Raw genomic sequence first — 20494 nt, forward strand, 5'->3', positions numbered from 1 at the left:
TTGACTCATTCGTACGCCGCCGTCTTTGTCTCTGTAAACAGGAGGCGGTGCTTTGAGACCGCCGTCCCATTCGCAGCGTACGTGCGCAAGCCTGCATGCCATTATCTGCTCTGGCCGCCTTGGGTCCTTTCAATTACCTGTCTTGTATGTGCTCGCCTTCCTTCATGGTGCAGATCGATGCTGGAGCGATTGAGGCAAGCCAAAGTCAATTAAACTCAAAATGCCTAGTGCCGAACCAGAGAGCTGAACTATTTAGCCTTCCGCACTCGCGCGCGAACACCCACGCACAAGCATTCGTACGAGCAGGCCCACGTGCGACGCATCACACGTCTGCAGTAACGTTGGCCACCGTTAGGGGTTTTATCTGGGTTTGCTTGTTTGGTTTTGTTTTGTTGTTCCCAGTCCAAGGCGATGCTTCCCGGCGCTGTGAAGGTTAGTGTTCCCGTAACACTAGAATCAGCTGGGAAGCTAATTAACAATCACATCACGCAGGGAAGTGGGTGTGTTTGAGCAGGGATATCACAAATTCGCACAGCGGGGCTACTCAGTACTCGGCACTGGCAAACAGTAGCTGGAGGGAGCGTTCGGAACATTCCGGAACAGTGAGGGGGCGATGCTGACTGCTTCCCTCATTGATGTGATTGACGTGGAAATGAGCCTAATGACCTCTCACGTTTCCTCTCACGTTTTATTTCTCACGTTTTTGATCAATTGCACCTTCAATTAGCGTATGAATACGCTAGAGTGCAGCCCAGGACCACGCCGCTGTCAAATATACAAGTGTTGACTATAAACACACCAAGGCTGTCAAACATTCGGATGAGAGTTCGTTATGAAGGCCTCACAATACGTTTTTCTTTCTGCCCCACTTTCCTCCCCTCCCAATTCTCCCTGCAGATACCTCCCAGCTGTCCGGGGTGACCCTGACCTCTGCGACCCTGGATGGACACGCCCCCTACCAACCCCTTGCCCCAGGGGTGGAGGCTTGCACTTGTCCGCTGGGGTTCACGGGGCAGTTTTGTGAGCGCTGTGCACCTGGGTTCACCAGAGAGACTCCTAGCGGTGGACCATACTCATCCTGCGTGCCCTGCAGTTGTAACAAGCATGGGACCTGCCATCCAGAAACAGGTGTGTGTATGTGTGTGTGTGTGTGTGTGTGTGTGTGTGTGTGTGTGTGTTTGTGTGTGTGTGTGTGTGTGTGTGTGTGTGTGTGTGTGTGTGTGTGTGTGTGTGTGTGTGTGTGTGTGTGTGTGTGTGTTTCAGTGGCTTTTGTACGATGTTGCCAGAGTGAATGCAGTCATTTGGCCAAAGAGTAGTAAGATCACTGATTGCAGCTGGAATGTGTGTATGTGTGTATGTGTTTATGTGCCTGTTCTGCGAAATTGGACACGCATGTTTGATTTTGTTACTGAGGCAGCTGCTATTTCAAAATTAACTCATTTTCTTTTAGATTGTTAGGTGAATGTGTGTGTGTGTGTGTGTGTGTGTGTGTGTGTGTGTGTGTGTGTGTGTGTGTGTGTGTGTGTGTGTGTGTGTGTGTGTGTGTGTGTTTGACAGGACAGCATGCTAGATCAACATGCCACCATTTTCTTCCAGTATGGTTGGACTTTCATCCCTCTGTCTCTCACTCTGACACCTCAGCGGTCTCCTCTGTCCCTCACTCTGACCTCACAGCTGTCTCCTCTGTCCCTCACTCTGATCTCACAACTGTCTCCTCTGTCCCTCACTCTGACCTCACAACTGTCTCCTCTGTCCCTCACTCTGACCTCACAGCTGTCTCCTCTGTCCCTCACTCTGATCTCACAACTGTCTCCTCTGTCCCTCACTCTGACCTCACAACTGTCTCCTCTGTCCCTCACTCTGATCTCACAACTGTCTCCTCTGTCCCTCACTCTGACACCTCAGCGGTCTCCTCTGTCTCTCACTCTGACCTCACAGCTGTCTCCTCTGTCCCTCACTCTGATCTCACAACTGTCTCCTCTGTCCCTCACTCTGACCTCACAACTGTCTCCTCTGTCCCTCACTCTGACCTCACAGCTGTCTCCTCTGTCCCTCACTCTGATCTCACAACTGTCTCCTCTGTCCCTCACTCTGACCTCACAACTGTCTCCTCTGTCCCTCACTCTGATCTCACAACTGTCTCCTCTGTCCCTCACTCTGACCTCACAACTGTCTCCTCTGTCCCTCACTCTGACCTCACAGCTGTCTCCTCTGTCCCTCACTCTGATCTCACAACTGTCTCCTCTGTCCCTCACTCTGACCTCACAACTGTCTCCTCTGTCCCTCACTCTGACCTCACAGCTGTCTCCTCTGTCCCTCACTCTGAACTCACAACTGTCTTATCTGTCCCCCACTCTAACTGGAGCCTTTTCAGTCTGTCTCTCTGTCTGTCTCTTTCTGTCTCTGTCTGTCTCTCTCTCACTGTCTGTCTCTTTGTCACTTTCTGTGGCCCAGTTAATAAGCTGGTCAGTGAGCTGAACGCACGTACAGCAGAGACACCGCTGTCTCACTTAGCTCCGTTAGCCAACCCCTAGATAATTAATGTTAATGGAAGGTGTGTGTATGTATGTGTGTGCCTCTGTGTGTGTGCCTCTATGTGTGCGTGTGTGTGGGTTCTCACTATATACTGCCAGCATTTCCCTCTAACTCACCCAGATTTGTTCCCCATTCCTTCCCCTTCCACAGCACATCGGAGTGATTTCTCTTCACCTTGCTTTCTCTCTTTCTCATTCTCTATTCTCTTTCTCTCTCTCTCTCCCACACACACACACACTCTAAGGAGTCATTTCAGCCCCTTTTAATGTACTGCAAATTGAGCTCCCTTCATTCCTCTTATGAGCATAATATGTGATTAGCTCAGTACAAGACTTTAACAGTACAAATTAATGTCAGACATGACCCGATCTGCTTTGAGTGGCGACTGCGAGACGCAGGGGGCGGTGCTCATTTATTAAGCTGCTAGAAAGGTCAAGGGAGGCTAACGGCAGAAGAGCAGATGAGTGAGGAAGAGGAGGAGCAGGAGAGTGAAGGCAGGCACGCACCGGAGCTCCGCCCATCCCTGGGGAGGAGGAGGAGCCTACTTCCGCGAGTTTAGTCCTGAACCTGTTTGACTTCAAAGGTTTGAGCGCCAGTCGCAGCGGGCGCCGCTCACAAACATTTAGGTGCTTAAATCCTCCTCAGGTTCGTAAATAAAATTAGGCCTGAAATGAGCCCCTGCTGGAAATGCACTCACTTACCATTAGCATATGTGCGTGTCATTCCTCATTTCTGCACGGCGCCGCCAAACGGAACGTCTTTTAAACTCATTTTGAAGTCGCCCGCCTAATTGCATTTTGTTAGTCCTTTGATGAAGGCTAATTCGATCTAGTTTCCCCTTCAAAAGAGGCTGACTTGCATGCAGAGAGGCCACGTTCAAATTTTTTATGCATGAACGGGGCAGGGTGTTTGCTGGATATTCAAATGAGGCTATAATTGGCTATTAATTGGTTAATGGGCCTGTCAGTCAAACGAGGCAATGTTTGTTTGGTTGAAAATAACAGGGGAGTGGAGTTTCCACCCGAGCGCAGTGCCAGCCGTGCTTCATAATTGTGATTTATTAGAAGTTCTCCAGATCGTGTCATTGCTGTTTGCTCGGCAGCAGACAGCAGATTGCAAAATGTTAATACTTGCGGTAGGAATCCGTGAGAGAGCAGCACTTCTGCGGGGAAGCCGTAGGACTAATGAAAACAAGTCTGCGTCCTCCGGGTGCGTGCGGGGCGGAGTGAGCACACGCGAGACCTGCACAAGTGCCACCGCTCCTCTCTCGCCGTGCATGTGTCCAGGGAGCGTTAATTTAAGACTTGCCATCCATTAAATTGGGCTGTGTAGGGGAGGGATGGAGGGATGGAGGGATGGGGGAGAGCGGGGAGAGCGGTAGAAGGAGGAGCCGTGCGCGGAGGAGACGGGGAGAGGGGAGCTGGAGTCTGAGCAGCAAGGTAGCGTCACAACATGCATTTATCTTTGGCACAAATAGGTTGCGTTTCTTAATTGTCTCTTTTCTCACTCCCTCTCTCACTCCCTCTCACTCCCTCTCTCTCTCTCTCTCTCTCTCTCTCTCTCTCTCTCTCTCTCTCTCTCTCTCTCTCTCTGACCTTCTCTTTCTCCCTCTTCCACTAGAGCACCAAATAATTAGATTAGGTTCAGTGAACTTGAATGAAGCAATGAATTTGGAATAGCAACGCCGTACATGCATGTATATGACATGTCTGCAAACTGCTGTCTGACGTTTTCTCATTCATTTCTCTCGTATGCTGCTGCTGTGTGTCCTGCCAATAACACCTGATGAATTACTCCATCTAATGGATCTCAATGCTTCACATATTGCCACAAAATTACAGAACTTCACTCTCATAATCAACAAATATTGCTTACACATAACTCACCTGAGGCAATCTTAAAATACATTATAAAGGTATTAAATGGAGGTATAAAGTTATATTCATATCATATTTGTATCACTGCTCCCTGGGATAATGCATGTTTATATAGTGTGAGAGGAAAATTTGAATCCTATGGATACTATTTCCTTTCCAGCAATTTCCCCTTGTAACTGCTGTTGGACTTTTTCAGACTTTCAGAGGTAAAGATATGAAAGAGGAGAAACAGAGAGAGAGAGTGAATGAGAAAGTGACAGAGACAGAGAGGCAGAAAGAGAGAGAGACTGGGCAAGAGAAAAGAGAGAGAAATGAAAAATGAGAGGTGCTTTATAAAGAGAACTGCACCCTTTTACCTCAGTTAGAGAAGCCTTGTCTCCTTCTAAGATTACATCTAAGATTACACACACACACACACACACACACACACACAGGATTTGGAAATACACGCATTCTGAATTCAGCTCAATTTTTTTCACTTTCGCTATTTACTCCAGTTGCCTCCATGCACCAAGCCACAAATGGGTGGAATGAGTCACCACCATCTTGCTGATTAATATTCAAATAACCATGACCACAGTCCAGCGGTGGGTGTGTTCCAGTGAAAGTCACCCTGACAGTGTTCCACTAACCATCGGCAAAAAAAAGAAAAAGTTATTCTAATGAGGCCTCTAATCTAGATCGTATTCTAATGAGTATTCTAATGAGTATTCTAATGAGCGCTTCACGTTCGTGGCAGACACAAAGCGACAGGTATCATGGCGCAGAAGTGCCCTTTTGGAAAAATGAGAGACAGGAACCATTCTTTTTTTAGCCAAAGAAGCTCTTCCCTTCTTCTCCGTCTCTTTCTCCTCGGTGGAAGAGTAAAGAGAGCAGTTTGGAGGTGCTGACATTTAGCCATGCAAAAGGCCGTGAATAATTCAGCATGGTGCTGAGAGATGTACAAATGTCAGAGAGGAGGCGGACGGGAGGCAGAAGAAGCTTCTCCCGAGGGCAAAAATAAAGTCCAGCACATAGGCAAACATCCACGGCCCCTCGGACCCTGAAATGGTAATACTGGTGCACCAGACAGGAAGGAAGATGTCCTGTTTAAGTCATGCTCATGAATATTTGGTGGTTCTGGGATGGGTGTGGCTCTGAGAAGTTGTGTGGTCAAATTGAAATAAGTGTTGCCTCTCAATCCCCTCTGTGCTTGGATATCTACAGGGAAGAGTCATTGCACATTGGGAAGGCAAACACCATCAACCCCCGTGGCCCAGGATTAGTGGCTGGCTTTGAGAAAGATGGTCAACCTTATAATCTGGTGCCAATGGAGGACACTCGTAATAGTAGTTGCAATATAGACAATAGACTTCTAACCAGATGTTCGTCATTACTGGTGTGAGGGGATCATTAGCTGTGGGGGGAGGGGAGGGGGCGGAGTTACTTCAGGTGGCAAATGTGACACCGTCTTTGCTCCTTGTTAAATGATCTGACGTCTGCTGCACTGAAGTGTGTCACAAGAAAAGCAACAGCAGGAAATCAGAATGCCTGTCGGGCAGTCAGCCCTCTTTTGATGTGTACATTAAACTCTGTATGTGTGTGTGTGTGTGTGTGTGTGTGTGTGTGTGTGTGTGTGTGTGTGGTGCCCATGGGTGTAGCATCTGCTCCAGTGGCTTCCTCATCTGTTTCGCGTTACCTTTAGGGTGACTGCAGCAGCGTCCGCTGAGGCCAGCAATCAGCTGGCAGCCAATGTTACTCTAACAGGCAGAACTAGCCGAGCAACGATCGGTCAAGCTTTCAGAGCTGGATGACAATGATTTGAAAGATGTGGCTTTGTCCCTCTATGCCATGACCCACTATGAGAGAAGGAATACTTTTTCTATTGTATCGTGTTTCAGGGGGAAGCCATTCAGGGTAGCGGAGCAGCTGTGAAGGTTACCTGTTCCCTCTCTATTGGATGACTTGCATTTCATGAACATGTTACAGTATAGTGGCTTTATCATAGTCCTTCAGATCTTGGCTGTCAATGCGTCAGTGAGTTCCAAGTCAATGAGTTATTGGAGCATGAAAAAATAAAGTTTTATGTTTTATTCCACTTTGTAGCAAGTATAACGCAGTAAGAGTGTATCATGTTTCACAGCCGTTACATTTTATTTGTCTGGACCTTAAAAAAACTTGGAAACATCTGAATATCTTTTTGTTCATTTTAATCTGTGCACAGTTGCTACCTCTACCAGCTTTGTAGAAATATTGTACTCTGTATATATGTACAGAGTTATTAAGCTTCTTTTAATGTGTTGCCCTGAGTGTAGAGGTGTTCTGATGAAGAATTGCTACACGCGCACACACACAAACACACACGAAAGAGAGAGAGAAGGGGAGGCAGGATGACAGACCTCCCAAAGACTGAAAATCAAATGCCTCTTAAATCTAATTTAGCAGAACAAATAAACTGAAATAGTGGGAGATACGGAGAAACTCCAGCTGCCTCTGAACGCAGGGAGAAAGGGGAAGCCGCTCGTCCCCTAGAGCCCACATCTTTATTTAAAGACCCCAGTCGTCCTCCAGAACGAAGATATTTTTCATTAAAGGGCCAGCGCCTGCTCAGAAACTCTCACCCCCAGCTGCCGCGCTCACGGGCTGAGATCTGTCAGCAGACTACCTCCCAGCCCTCAAACATTCCACATGCTCACTTATTTAGGCTTTTGTGTGTGTGTGTGTGTGTGTGTGTGTGTGTGTGTGTGTGTGTGTGTGTGTGTGTGTGTGTGTGTGTGTGTGTGTGTGTGTGACACACTTAATGCTCTCAGTAGCAGCTTTAAGGTGCTACCTCAGATTGCTGATGGGAGATGGACATGTGGAAAGTGGAAGTGTTCTGAATAGCATCAGGAGTGCAGTAATGTAGTCTGCTGGTGTATATACAAGCCTGTACACACACACACACACACACACACACAAGCCTGTATGAACCTGCCAAAACAGAGACTTCCATGTGGCATTTGGTCTTTGGCTGGGTAACTTTAGAACAGAACGCTGGTTGTTACTAACATCAAAGACGATGATAACTCTGATGACACAGATCAGTATGGGCCATCAGTCATTTGGAGATCACAGAAACAAACACATTTATTTATTTATTTATTTATCTTTTATTGCCCAGTTTCAGACCGTCCATGTTTACTAACCTCTCTCAAAGGGCTAGTTAGGGCCTCTTCAAATGAACATTGGCATACTATTTGGAATTGTAGACAGATTAAATCCTAGTGTTGTGTCAATAATACAATAGATAGGCTCACTTAATATTTCATAATATTTATAATATTTCATGTTTTTGCTCTGTTGTATTAAATCTAAAGCATGGTTGTTGAATTTTGTGCAGGGCCCCTGAATGCCACCAGACAAGAATGATGAGGGCTTATAATTTCTCTCTTCTTTTTTACCCTGTCATTTTTTAAATGATTGGCTTTATTTCGTGATAATCTCATTATTTAATTTGGATTTTCTAAGGTAAAACTGTATATTTTCTCCTCGTGTCCCTCCTGCCTCAAATGTGGGAGTGTGTGTGTGTGTGTGTGTGTGTGTGTGTGTGTGTGTGGGGGGGGGGGGGGGGGGGGGGAGTGATTCCGTTTCATCCTCCTGACTCCTCGCCCTTTACATTGCCAAGCCTTTCCAATGCCTCTTTATAGCATATATAGAAGGGCTCAAACAAGATTCAGGCTTTATATGTTGACCAAATACTGCATCCTGAATCGATTTCCGCCTTCCTCCTTCGTCTACAGCATACCAGATCTTCTCATTGGCTGCTTCAAAATGAATAGACATGCATTCATCGAGTTTTATCTAATATTTTCAGGGAGCGGAAGACTTGATTTGGTGCATAAATGACTTAAAATCAATTTAACGACTTAGTTCCCGCCTGTCCGTTAGGAATGAGCTGCTGAGGTTATAAAGAGAATCGCCTTTGAAGTCGCCAACGTTTGGACTTTTTCTAATGTGATTTTGGATATTGGAGTTGCGCGCGGGTGTGGTTAACCTCGGAAATCCAGCACGAGGACTTGTTTGTCTGCAATCTTTTTTTTTTTTTTTTTTACTTTTTCTCCACTCATTTCTTCAAATGCATCTCTAAAGCAATTATAGTACAGTCAGCTTGGATTAAATTCTGAATTGGCCACACATGTTTGTCTCTCTCGTGCGCGCTCTCTCAATTCAGCTGTTGAACGGTAATGGCACATTGCCCTCTGCTGGTCAAAAAACATAGTGCATCCACTGCCCTGAATCTGTCAATGAAGAACGTTAATATAGTATTCCCTCCTCGTCGACGTATGTGCCCGTGTGTATGTGTGTGTGTGTGTGTGTGTGTGTGTGCATACATGTGCATGTGACCCTTCACTTTGTTGCTTGTTTATGTGGAGGCATCTTTTGGTATACAGGGATGTGAGCAGACTCTAAATGGAGGCCACACTTGCACAGTTTCATGTTTCAGACTGTGTTTTTGAGGAAACTGGCAGAGGGATTGAGCCACTCATCTGCATTTGTGAAAGCGGCCATGGCCTCTCACATTTCTGCTCAGCTACTGAAACACAAACATATTTATTTTAAGGGGAAAAAAAACGCATTCTTGGGCCAGATTCTTGATTCTCCAGCAGCAAAGTGTGTGTGTGTGTGTGTGTGAACTTTTTGTGCATGTTTGTGTTTGCGTTTCTTGATCCAGGTGTCTGTGAGTGTGCAGACTTCACCACTGGCGTCTCTTGTGAGCGTTGTCAGGATGGTTACTATGGAAATGCACTGATTGGCAACCCTAGTGACTGTCTGCCCTGCCCCTGCCCGGATCGTACCACTTGTGCTGAGGTGCCAGGGGACGGAGGTGTGGTGTGTACCAACTGCCCCGCCGGCCAGAGGGGTGAGTTTCAAACTTTGAAATATTCAGTGTACAAAGCGGTACAGCATTGTTATCAGAAAATTATTTGAAAATGAGTTTTATGTTGAAAAGGTCTCCAGAAGAAAGCATAAACCAAAATCAAACAACACAGAAGTTTCTCCTCACTGTGTGTGTGTGTGTGTGTGTGTGTGTGTGTGTGTGTGTGTGTGTGTGCGCGTGTGTGTTCTAGGAACCAGATGTGAGCTGTGTGAAGATGGTTTCTATGGTGATCCACTTGGCAGGGGTGGTAAGAAACGACCATGTGCAAGGTGTGAGTGTAGCGGGAACGTGGACCCCAACGCAGTGGGGGTGTGTGATCACATGACTGGCCACTGCCTGAAGTGCCTGGCACACACAGCCGGGGACCACTGTGACAAGTGCCAAACGGGTTACTACGGTAACGCTTTGGACCATACCCTCAGGCCTTCCCAAAAGTGCAAACGTAAGTAAAACTGTGTGTGTGTGTGTGTGTGTGTGTGTGTGTGTGTGTGTGTGTGTGTGTGTGTGTGTGTGTGTGTGTGTGTGTGTGTGTGGGTGTGTGCGCACCTCTGTAGTTGAAAGAGGAATTTTAGAACACATTTAACAAAAGAATAGAATGAATAAGAGATCATCTCTACATGTTGCTCAGATGGATTTTCTACTTTAATAACAAGACTACAGCAGACTCGTGCGTTTGGGGGAAACAACATTGTATTTGTTTGTGTTTGTGTGTGTGTGTGTGTGTGTGTGTGTGTGTGTGTGTGTGTGTGTGTGTGTGTGTATGTGTGTGTGTGTGTGTGTGTGTGCGTGTGTGTGTGTGTGTGTTTGCGTGTGTGTGTGTGTGTGTGTATGTGTGTGTTGGTCTACTTAGCTTGTGCCTGTAAGTCTCCTGGCACCGGCGGCTCGGTGAACGACTGTGACCCAGACACAGGAAGATGTTTATGCCTGAGTCATGTGACAGGAAGAGACTGTGGACAGTGTGAAGCTGGCTACTTCAACCTGCAGCCAGTGCTGGGCTGTGAGTGGTGCGTTATGGACATCACACACCCTCCTCTCGTCCTGCTGCGTTCCTTCTTCACACCTACAAGTCCAGTATCACCCAGTCTTCAGGTTCACTCACAACATGTTGTGCTCCTCACATCATAGTCAGCGTGTGGCTTGGAAAACACTGACCACGCAGACACCAAAAACAGTGCAGCCTCCATAAATTCCTTCATTTGTGTCCTTATAGTACTTCACTATGTCGTTTTACCAAGAACGAGTGTATAATACACACACAAAAAACCATTCTAATCCAATTGGCGTCTCTTTCCTCCTCTCTAGGTGTAATTGCAATCCTATTGGCTCCCCATTCCCGGCATGTCACCCAATCACAGGCCAATGTTCGTGTCGGACAGGTGTGGAGGGAAGGAGGTGTGACGTTTGTCGATTGGGCTTTTTTGGCTTCTCGTCCAGGGGCTGTAGAGGTGCACAGCTAACGTTCATACTGTCAATATCAACACCAAAAAGAGCAGGACTGACCCATTCAGTTTATGGATTACATGGATCTGTTACAAATTAACAAAGTTTCTCTGAACTCTGGCAAGTGTTCAGCTCGTTTCATAATAAGAGCCTCTTGGTCCTCTGTGTCTGTCTGTGAAATTACAGCCTGCAATTGTGACCCCATGGGTTCAACCTCCATGCAGTGCCATGGCAACGGAACATGTACCTGTCGCCAAGGTTTCGTGGGTCATAAGTGTGACAAGTGTGAGCTGAACTTCTACCTTAATCACGTATCGCACCAGTGTGAAGAGTGCCCAGTGTGCTACAGTCTCATCAGAGACCAGGTATGTGTGTGTGTGTGTGTGTGTGTGTGTAGGCTGGGACCTCTACCCTTAAGTACTCCACACGTATTACAGACGCTTCAGTAATTTGCTCCCTGCTATATTAATGACATGCACCATCCCCAGCCGTCCGCCGTGCCCATTTAGAGCTTATCCTGGCCCCATAGCCCTCCGCTAACTCACAGCGCTCTTACCTACAACTGTGGCTAGCCGCCAATCTGCTCAGGCTTCCACCGCCGCACAGTGCCAGGTATACTGCCCGGCCAAAGCTGTTCTTTGTCTCCACACAATGGGGAATTACTGAGGCATGCAGCTCCGTTTCCCCGCCGAGAGCGCGCCGGCATGCCGAGCTAGCGCTGCTTTGTCAGACAGCGCCGTTGGCGCCGAGCTAGCAAAACATACGCCACTCCTGCTGCCCGGGCCTCCTAACCTGGAAACCGACACCCCTCCAGATCACGGAGCTTCAGCCAGGGCTCCACCACGGCCAAGGGCAGGAGGCCGGGATGGTGGCTAATGCAAAGTTAGCAAAAATGTACCGGGGAGTGCATTTTTACACCTGAAGTTTTATCATTTGGCATTCAGTCAAATTGAGAAACACTTGTTAAAAAGAAATGTAAATAATTACTTTGTTTTGAGATATCTTTACACGATTGGTTAATTTGATGATATTAATTATCATGAATATGGAAATGTGGCGTGACTATGCTAATTTATGCATATAGCCAGAGTGTTTGCAGAAAGCTCAGTGACAGCAAACACATGCAGTCACGTCAGCTTAAAGTCACTGCTGCATCTGCCTGAGTTTGAAACGTTTGTTCTGCTCGAAACTATGAGTCACGCCAGAGTAGAAAAGAACAGCTCGTGCGTACGAAGAGGAGCTCAGTTCAACAATATTTAGAGATGAGGACCTATCATATGAGAATATAAAGTATATTACAAAATACTTTATCAGCACGTCCAAACCTTTAACCAGTAAGAGCAGTTATCGATAAGTGATGTTAGGTTTAGAAGCCAGAGACCCACGGACATTAGGCCCAAGGACACAGACAAGACTCTGTGTCCAGTTTTGTACATCAAGTTTGTTACTCATTTATCTCTGCAACACTGAGAAATGTGGTAAGGAACCATTGTTAGAATACTGTAATTGTTAAAGATCATAAAATTGTATATCAATATATTGGTCTGGTCCTTCAGCCATTTATGGTCTCATAAAGGAATTAAGATCAGTCCTATTCATGCATCAATTTCCATTTATTGTGTGATAAGACACTTCACAGCCGGTTGTCAGTCTGCAAGGTGAACTGAAATGATCTATTAACAAGTGCCTGGATAATACCAAATCAGTTACTTTATCCTTGGGCATAATCATCTCCTGCACCAGGCCAGGTTTCATATGCCTAGGAATTAAAATCAAGTCAGTATTGAGTATTAAAAGAGGTCATTTATTCAGATAAGAAGGTAGACATTCTGTGAGGAGTGTCTGAATCAGATCTCAGGAGATAATTATTTCATTTTCACATCAATCTTTAATTGTAAGTAACCCCTATGGTACATTCAGTTTTTTGGTGTGTGTGTGTGTGTGTGTGTGTGTGTGTGTGTGTGTGTGTGTGTGTGTGTGTGTGTTCGAAGGTGTGTATGTCCAATTTATCAAGACATGTTAAATACTGCCATGTCCTGAGGTATCATTACCATTCATAATCAGAATGTGAGTCTTTTAAACTGCACATAACTATAAGTTATTAGCACTGGACAAAAATCTAAAAGATTTACCAAGTTTGGAACTTCATCCTCTCTAGTATGACTGTGGTGGGCCTCGTGTCGTCCTCTTCCTGGGTAATCACAGTATTCATATTTATAGTTCCATTCTGTGATTATTGTTAATAAGGTTCCCGTTAATAAGGCTCCGCCTCCCGAGTCCTGCGCAGGAGGCGTAGTCCTGACACGCTGAGTCCTGAACGTGTGCGTCAGCTGCCTGCTGGTTACAGGTGCTCGTTCACCACATCGCCGGGAACATGGAGGGACAATCAGTGCAGTGGCTCATGTAATCTATTCTGAACAACCAGCGTAATATCCAGCAATGAATAAGGACAGGAATGAAAAATAATGAAATGGAAAATGGCACATGTAGGAGAGGAGCATCATGGGAGTTCAGTTGTAACCCAGATCGCATAGTTCCCCCATCACAAAAGGAAACCTATTTCCTCACAGCCATTGTGTATTCTCCTAGAGCAGTTTGTGTCATGTCATTTTGAATATGGATATGTGGAAGACGCAGGTTTACTCAGAACTAGTTTAATGGTGGTCCGTCAGTTAGTCGAGTTCGGTTTATGAGGTGTTTTATGAGACGGTTTGGTAGGACCAGGGCATGTGCTCATTTTGGATGTGTTCAAAATACCAATGCATATTCTTCTCGGCCTGCTTATCTGAGGCTTTTGGAATTCATGTCCAAATGTTTCAAAGATTCACAAATATTGACATGTTTTCATCAAATCATCTGTGAACTTCAGCTTTTTTTTTTTTTCTTTCCACACGCATACACACATACTGTATGCTTCTCTGAAATAAATCTTTTTTTATCTACAGGCCTCTAAGCTAAAAGGTCAACTGCAGGACCTGGAGAGACTGCTTTCCAGTTATGACTGCCGGAGTTTCAGGCATGAACTTTACGTGGGTCCACGTCACGTTCGCCAGCCGAAGGAGCAGGAGAACCAGGTGTATGAGCACCAGAGCGAGGACTACCTGCCCAATGCCCTGGAAGAGTTCCTAGCCATTCAAGGTGAAAACGCCATTGATGAAAGCTGAACTAAAGTGCATTTTAAGCTTAAATATACTTTTCGCTCAGGTTCGCCTGTTCTAGTCTTCTGCGTATGTCATATCAAATTGTGGCTTTGCTGCTAAAATATGTTGAACACAAACATGTGTGTTTGGATTTTTCACTATCTCTGTCTCACAGTCTTTTTTTAGCCCTAACGTTAGTTGCTACACCGTCACATTATTCTGTGAGTACAAGATTAGACATAATCACGTTTTTTTTTTATAAGAAGAGCTGCTTTCAACTAATTAGTGTGTTAACAGAGCCATTGGGGGGTTGGCAGTCGCATTGTTGATTCTTTCGCGTTTATTGGGCGTCTTTTTGTGTGTGTGTGTGTGTGTGTGTGTGTGTGTGTGTGTGTGTGTGTGTGTGTGTGTGTCCACAGAGGCGCGGGAGGCCTTCACACGTCAGTTCTCACAGCTGCGAGATGGTGCAGAGGCCCTGCTGCTGCAGCTGGGCCGTCTGGGTGTGGCCGCGAACTGCAGCCTGACGGAGGAGAAGGGCGGAGAGGGTGGAGAGGGTGGAGAGGGGCAAAGCCAGGCGGAGGAGGGGGCCGGGGGGGCGGGGGGTCAGTGCCGAGCTCTCACGCACGCCTTCGCCACCGCCACGGACGCCCACACGCAGCTCCGTGGGATGACCCTTGACCTTGACAGCATGGTGAGTCTGTGAAAAAAATAAAGATACACAGAGACCACAGGTCACGTCTCTCCATACTGAGTAAGCAGCTGTGTGTGTGTGTGTGTGTGTGTGTGTGTGTGTGTGTGTGTGTGTGTGTGTGTGTGTGTGTGTGTGTGTGTGTGTGTGTGTGTGTGTGTGTGTGTGTGTGTGTTCCACAAAGAAATGAGATTGCTTTTGAAGTTAAATGCAAACATTGCCATATGATACAAACATAAACTGGTATTTTCTGAACACCAGCACTGCAACGGGTGAAGAGAGCCAATAGCTGCCAGTTAGCATGATGGAAACTGGGTAAAGGGAGACATGTCAATTCAATTGTGGGGCACACGGCTTCTCCATTAATAGAATCAAATCAGCAGCTGGTTTCTTCAGCCCGTTTCTTCAATCCATTTCGTGGTCTCCTCTGTCTGCCTCAGGTAATCCCATTTGTGATGCCAAGAGGCCCAACCCAGTGGAACACTGTAGTGAATCAGTCAGAGGCTTTAGCGAAGAGGTGGGTCGGAAAATGCAATCATGGCCCAATCATGTTACACATTTTGTGTCTCCACAAGTTATATGAAGGTGTAGGGAAATCTGTACTGTCAAGACCGTGGAGTAGTAAAGAAGGTGAGGATACTTACCACTGATGGTTTCAGAAACAACCATAACATGCTAAAGGAAGGTGTGAGTCTTCTAACTACACGTTTAGCATACAACAAATTTAATAAAATGAAATTCAGTCAAATTCAATGACTCCAAAATGATTAATCTCTTTTCATCACTGGTTTTGATATAACTGCCTTAAACCAAAAACAGAATAAATGATGTGTGTCATACAACATAAAGAACTGTTAGAGTTCATTTCATCTTCTTCCCCGCAGTCACTCAGAAATGGCTGCTCATATTGAAAAGCTAGCAGAGGAGGCACTACGAGTATCTAACACCGCATACTCTGTGCTTCTGAGTCTCCTGGATGATAACACAACACAGAACCACATAGAAGACCTCACAGAGCGGTACGGTAACGTGTCTGTCTGTGTGTGTGTGTGGGTGGGTGTCTGTCTTGCCACGGGTGGGTGTGCTTGTGTAGGTGGGTGGGTGTCGCTTTGTTCATTAGAAATGACTACCTTGCACCTGTGCTCATCTCTGTCATGTTACAGGTGCATAGTTACAGCCTGAGGCCATTTCTAGGTAGATCTATGCACAGCTTGGCCTGGTCACTGGTTATACTGGTTAAACTAAATTGGTTGACCACCCAAATAAAGCCAACCAATGGGACAGCTAACAATCACTAATAAAAAATGTAGAATGATTCAACAAAGTGTCTTGAGTAACTACATTTTCCCATTAAGGTGACCACTGAGTTATTTATCTTCATCTAAAACAAAAAACTTCATCTTTGTTTAGAGCAAAACACCATGGTGATTCAGTGTGTGTGTGTGTGTGTGTGTGTGTGTGTGTGTGTGTGTGTGTGTGTGTCAGACTGTCAGACATGCAGGAGCTGAAGGGGAATCTCACACACGAGGCCAATGAGACACTGGCTGTCTACCTGTCAGTGCAGGAGCAGACCACCAATGCAGCAGCCATTTTGCAGAACATCACCTCCACTCTGCCTAAACTGCACATGCCGGTCACCGGTGTCAGCTCCCCCACAGCCGAGCCACAGCCTAACAGCACATCCTCCCAAACCATAGCAACACTGACCACAGAACTGATCCAGGTGACTAAATCAAACCACTATCAAACCATCAATCAATGGATAGCCATAGAAATGAACAAAATAAGATGTTTCTCCTAAGTGTGGTTTCTATTTTGGTTCATTTGAGTTGAAAACTAAATTTAATTTAATTATGTAATTCATTGGACCAGCAAATTATTTTCATCCCAATTTTCATTTCAACAAACCCGAGAACAAAACCACTTTGATTTCTGCTTCAGAGTCTGAATCTGGCCAACCGCACTGTGGAGCTGGAGCTTCTGGTACAGTCCAAGGAGCAGCTGGTAAATAAGAGCAGAGAGGAGATGGAGGCTCAGCTGCAAAGCTCACGCGAGAACCTAAAGACCATGGAGGAGTTCCAGCAGGTGAGCAGAGCCAATCCCAACAGGTCAGGACATCACCACCACCCTCAAACTGGACCCTCCTACTGGTCAAGTGATGATGACTGATGATTGCCAATAGTTTTTTTTTATTATTTGCCAATACATTGTTATTCATATATATTTTAATGTTTATTTATATTATATAAAATATTATATTAAAATCGAATAATTTACATTAATAATAGTAATAATATTAAGATCATCCAGTCCTTTTCTTCAACTTCAACACTAGTCTGTATTGTTATTTTAAAAGTATTTAAAAGTATAACTATAAAGTATAAAAATCAATGACAAATTAACGTGTATGTGGAAAAAACCAACTAAATATATCAAATCCACTTAAAGCTATTTCACTTAAAGGTACACTTACTTGCTAACAGTGATATAATGCCTGTTTTTGTCCTTTTTCTAATGTCTTGTGTGAAGCTGACAGCTGTTACCAAGGGGCTAAAAGAAACAGCTTTATCTTCAGTGGTACAAGGCAAGCAGACAGAATCTGAAGCTTCCTCTCTACAGAAGCATCTAGAAGGTGCGGGGTTTGGCTACAGGGCTCGCACACACCTGTAACACCATCATATCTCATTACACATTCCTAATGAGCACATTGCTGAAAGCTACATGAAATCAATGAATTATCTCTAACTCCAGGATACAAAGCGGTTGGATAGATTATGATTGAATTAGAGGATGAATCAGAACAGAATAGTAAAAAATATAGTATAAAAAAGTTTTGAATACATTTCTGAATGTAAGAGATTATTAAATTAGTACGTTTCTCCCACCTCCATCCCAGGTCTGCAGAAGGAGTGGCCCGTCCTGCACACGCACACCCGGGAGACGCTGAAGCGAGAGAGCGTCCTGGAGGAGAAGATCCTGACGGAGGTGAAGAGGAAGGTCCGACAGGCGGAGAGGGCGCTGGGGCCGGCGCTAGACAACGCCACGCTAGCCAGTGAAACGGCTACAGGTGCCAAGGTCGCAGTGGACGAGGTGGCTAAGGTGAGCTCGGGCAGCCAATCGTACACTGTCGTCAGGCAGGTTATGAGTCAAGACTGGCATTGCAGCCTATCAGAACAGGCCACCGTGCTATAGCCAGGGCACAGTGGGCGTGGCACAGCGTAACCTACGATGTTCCACTAGACCCACATGGAGCAGGAAAGACGAGCACTGGCCAATCGGTAGGCTGTCCCCTCTGTGTCCGGCAGGTGGCCAGGGCGACTCTATCGCAGGGGAAACAGGCGAGGAAGACGTCGGCGAAGCTGCGGGAGGCGGTGGAGGCAGCCGGCCAACGGCTGTCCGGACAGGAGGAGTGGGCACGGCAGGCGTGGGCGGACCTGCCCGTGGAGGAGGTGAGTGGACACCTCCCACCCTGACGCTGGGGCCTTGGCTGGGGTGCTCGTGCCCGTTCTTAACAGCAGATTGGGCGAAACTCCACTCACTAGGTAGCAGTACATTAAGTTAGGATGCAGGAGACCATCATTCATGGAATAGTATAAGCTGAAAAGAATTATGACTGACTTCTGAATGTTTGAATGCTGTTCTGCTCAGAAACCTTTGGACAGCGGTCCTCCACCTCAGTACTGTGGGTTAAATACTTTTAACATTTTCCTGGACACCCTAGTCTACAACTCCTGCTGGCTGGATCACTTCCTGTCTGAGGCAGCAGGAAAAGTCTCCAAGGTCTTTGGTTGTGCACCACAGCCACAACAGTTAGCTTCACTTTAAATCCACTATTGATTCAGTGTGATGTTCATGTACTACCAGTGCCGCAGTGATGTGAACTCTCCCTGGGACGTCAGAACAAGGGAACAAGGGAACAAGGGAACAAGAACAAGGGAACAAGGGAACAAGGGAACAAGGGAACAAGGGAACAAGGGAAGTCACCTCTCTGCCATTTGGCCTGTGCTCACACATCACTGCCAGCCTCGCTGAACCAAAGAACCGGAAAGGATGCTAAACGGCTCTGAGCTGATCGTTTTCAGCCAGGCGGGCCACAGCCAACTCGTTTTCTGTGAGCTGCTAACAGCTAAATGTCCTTTGGCGTGAGAGTCTTTAGTGAATGTCGCCGTGCTTCTGTGTTACAGACTGATGTTTCTCTAGAGGCCGAGATGGGCAACATGGAGGCGGCCAGAAGTCAGCTGGAGGCGTTCACACACACGCTAGCCCAGCTGCTCAGTCAGTTAGGTACACGTAAAACCATTTGTTCTTTTCTTTATCTATCCTGTCCCCTTTCATTTCCTCTTCTTCCCTCTTTCCTTGTATTCCCTTGCTTTTCTGTGCTTGTCCTGCCTCGTTTTCTTTCCAGGACATTCCTGAACTGACCTCTTCGCTTCCTCTCGCTTTTCCGTCTCGTCCCTGTCTTGTCTCGCCCCTTGTCTTAGCTCGTCCTCCTCTCCACGTCCCTCGGCTGTCCCGTTCCTGTCCCCTCTGCCTGCCCGAGTGTCTTTTCCGGTGTCCGTAAGCGTAGCTGACGTGCCCCCCCCCCTCTTGCCCCCGAGCAGACGGGAGCGTGGCGGTGGAGAAGTACGAGCGCGTGCTCAACGAGACGGCCGCTCACCTCCGGCTCTTGCGGGGCAGCGTGGAGGGTCCCGGCCTGAGCGGGAAGATGGAGCGGCTGCGCGCGGCTGCGCAGGAGCAGGAGAAGCAGCTGGCCCAGTTGGATCAGAACCTGCAGGACATCCGGCAGGAGCGCGACAGCCTGACGGACATCGCCCAGAACCTGCCCAAAGCGTGCCCAGAGAGGGACCACTGAGGGAGGGGTAGGTGGGTGGGGAGGGGGTAGGAGGGAACATGGGAGAGTGAACGTTGGGCATCGAAGAAGGATGAAGGAGAAGATACTGAATCTCTTGAGTGCGAATTTTGGTGCTGAAGCTGAAATTGTGTCAGACAGAGGGAAAAGGTGGAGGTAATCCTTTATCTTCACTGCAGCTCAATTTTGCAGCTTAGTCTAAAGTGATGGCAGTCCTGCTCCTTTGACTCAATGATTTTATTATTAACTCAAGATTGAGTGAGTAGGTTGAAACTTTGTAGGTTAAAAACCTTCCCAATGATGATGATAATAAAAAAACAATTGTCTTGTTTCCAAGTAAGACAGTGTTCTCCAATGCTGTAATTAAGATTGTTGATGCATATTTGGCAAAATTGTTCTGAACTATTAATGTTTGACCGGGATGTGATAAATTTAGTTACCAATACCGTATGTACTGTAAATTTCCTGACCAACGTGAAGTTTTACTTTTGACCACACTGTGGTGCCATTTACAACCTTTACTATAAATCTGTTTCATGTACACAATAACTTCATGTCCATCATTTGCTGGATGTAAGAATATAAAGCAGCTGAAAGTCAATGTCCAGGCCTCACGTGCATTTATCACCGTTTATATCAGTTGATTTATAACAACATGCATTTGTAGGCTACCTTATGGCAAAAAGTAGAAGTAAATTTTAGAAGTAAAAATACAATTAAGTCCAGAATATTCTCACAGATTGTGTGTAGTTATGGCTGTATTGTTGTAATCTCAATGTAAAATTTCTTTATCGCCTCTAATTCGTTTTTCCATCCGCATCAGAAAATTCAGTTTTCCCTTGCTGGGAATGTACCCGAAGGTGCATCGTGGTGATTTTTACTTTAAGCCGAAAATAGTTTATTTGGTTAACAAAGGACACCTATTTGAGATATTTTGTCCAATTTACACTGCCTTGGCACATCCAAGTAGTATTTTCACCGTCAACTTCAACATTTTTGCCACCATCTGTAATACTCCATGTTGGATCAAACGCAAAAGTGCTATTCCTACTTTCGCCACACGGTGGC

At 46.2% G+C, this 20494-nt stretch overlaps 1 protein-coding gene across 2 annotated transcripts in view; it reads left to right on the forward strand.

The window, feature by feature from the left end:
- lamc3 (laminin, gamma 3) overlaps positions 1–20027 on the forward strand; it is a 69453-nt gene extending 49426 nt beyond the window's left edge. For both annotated transcript variants that reach the window (XM_077011211.1, XM_077011212.1), the window contains 17 exons: positions 898–1128; positions 9103–9291; positions 9500–9751; positions 10160–10313; positions 10612–10754; positions 10936–11114; positions 13695–13887; positions 14309–14580; positions 15018–15094; positions 15462–15596; positions 16063–16300; positions 16519–16662; positions 17107–17209; positions 17474–17676; positions 17883–18026; positions 18762–18861; positions 19179–20027. In XM_077011211.1, the coding sequence (XP_076867326.1) occupies positions 898–1128; positions 9103–9291; positions 9500–9751; positions 10160–10313; positions 10612–10754; positions 10936–11114; positions 13695–13887; positions 14309–14580; positions 15018–15094; positions 15462–15596; positions 16063–16300; positions 16519–16662; positions 17107–17209; positions 17474–17676; positions 17883–18026; positions 18762–18861; positions 19179–19429 (3008 nt within the window). In that variant the 3' untranslated portion in view covers positions 19430–20027. The remainder of the gene's footprint in view (positions 1–897; positions 1129–9102; positions 9292–9499; positions 9752–10159; positions 10314–10611; positions 10755–10935; positions 11115–13694; positions 13888–14308; positions 14581–15017; positions 15095–15461; positions 15597–16062; positions 16301–16518; positions 16663–17106; positions 17210–17473; positions 17677–17882; positions 18027–18761; positions 18862–19178) is intronic.
- The last annotated feature ends 467 nt before the right edge of the window (positions 20028–20494 follow it).

The sequence above is a fragment of the Brachyhypopomus gauderio genome, chromosome 7, assembly GCF_052324685.1.
Source record: "Brachyhypopomus gauderio isolate BG-103 chromosome 7, BGAUD_0.2, whole genome shotgun sequence".
NCBI classification, from domain to species: domain Eukaryota; kingdom Metazoa; phylum Chordata; class Actinopteri; order Gymnotiformes; family Hypopomidae; genus Brachyhypopomus; species Brachyhypopomus gauderio.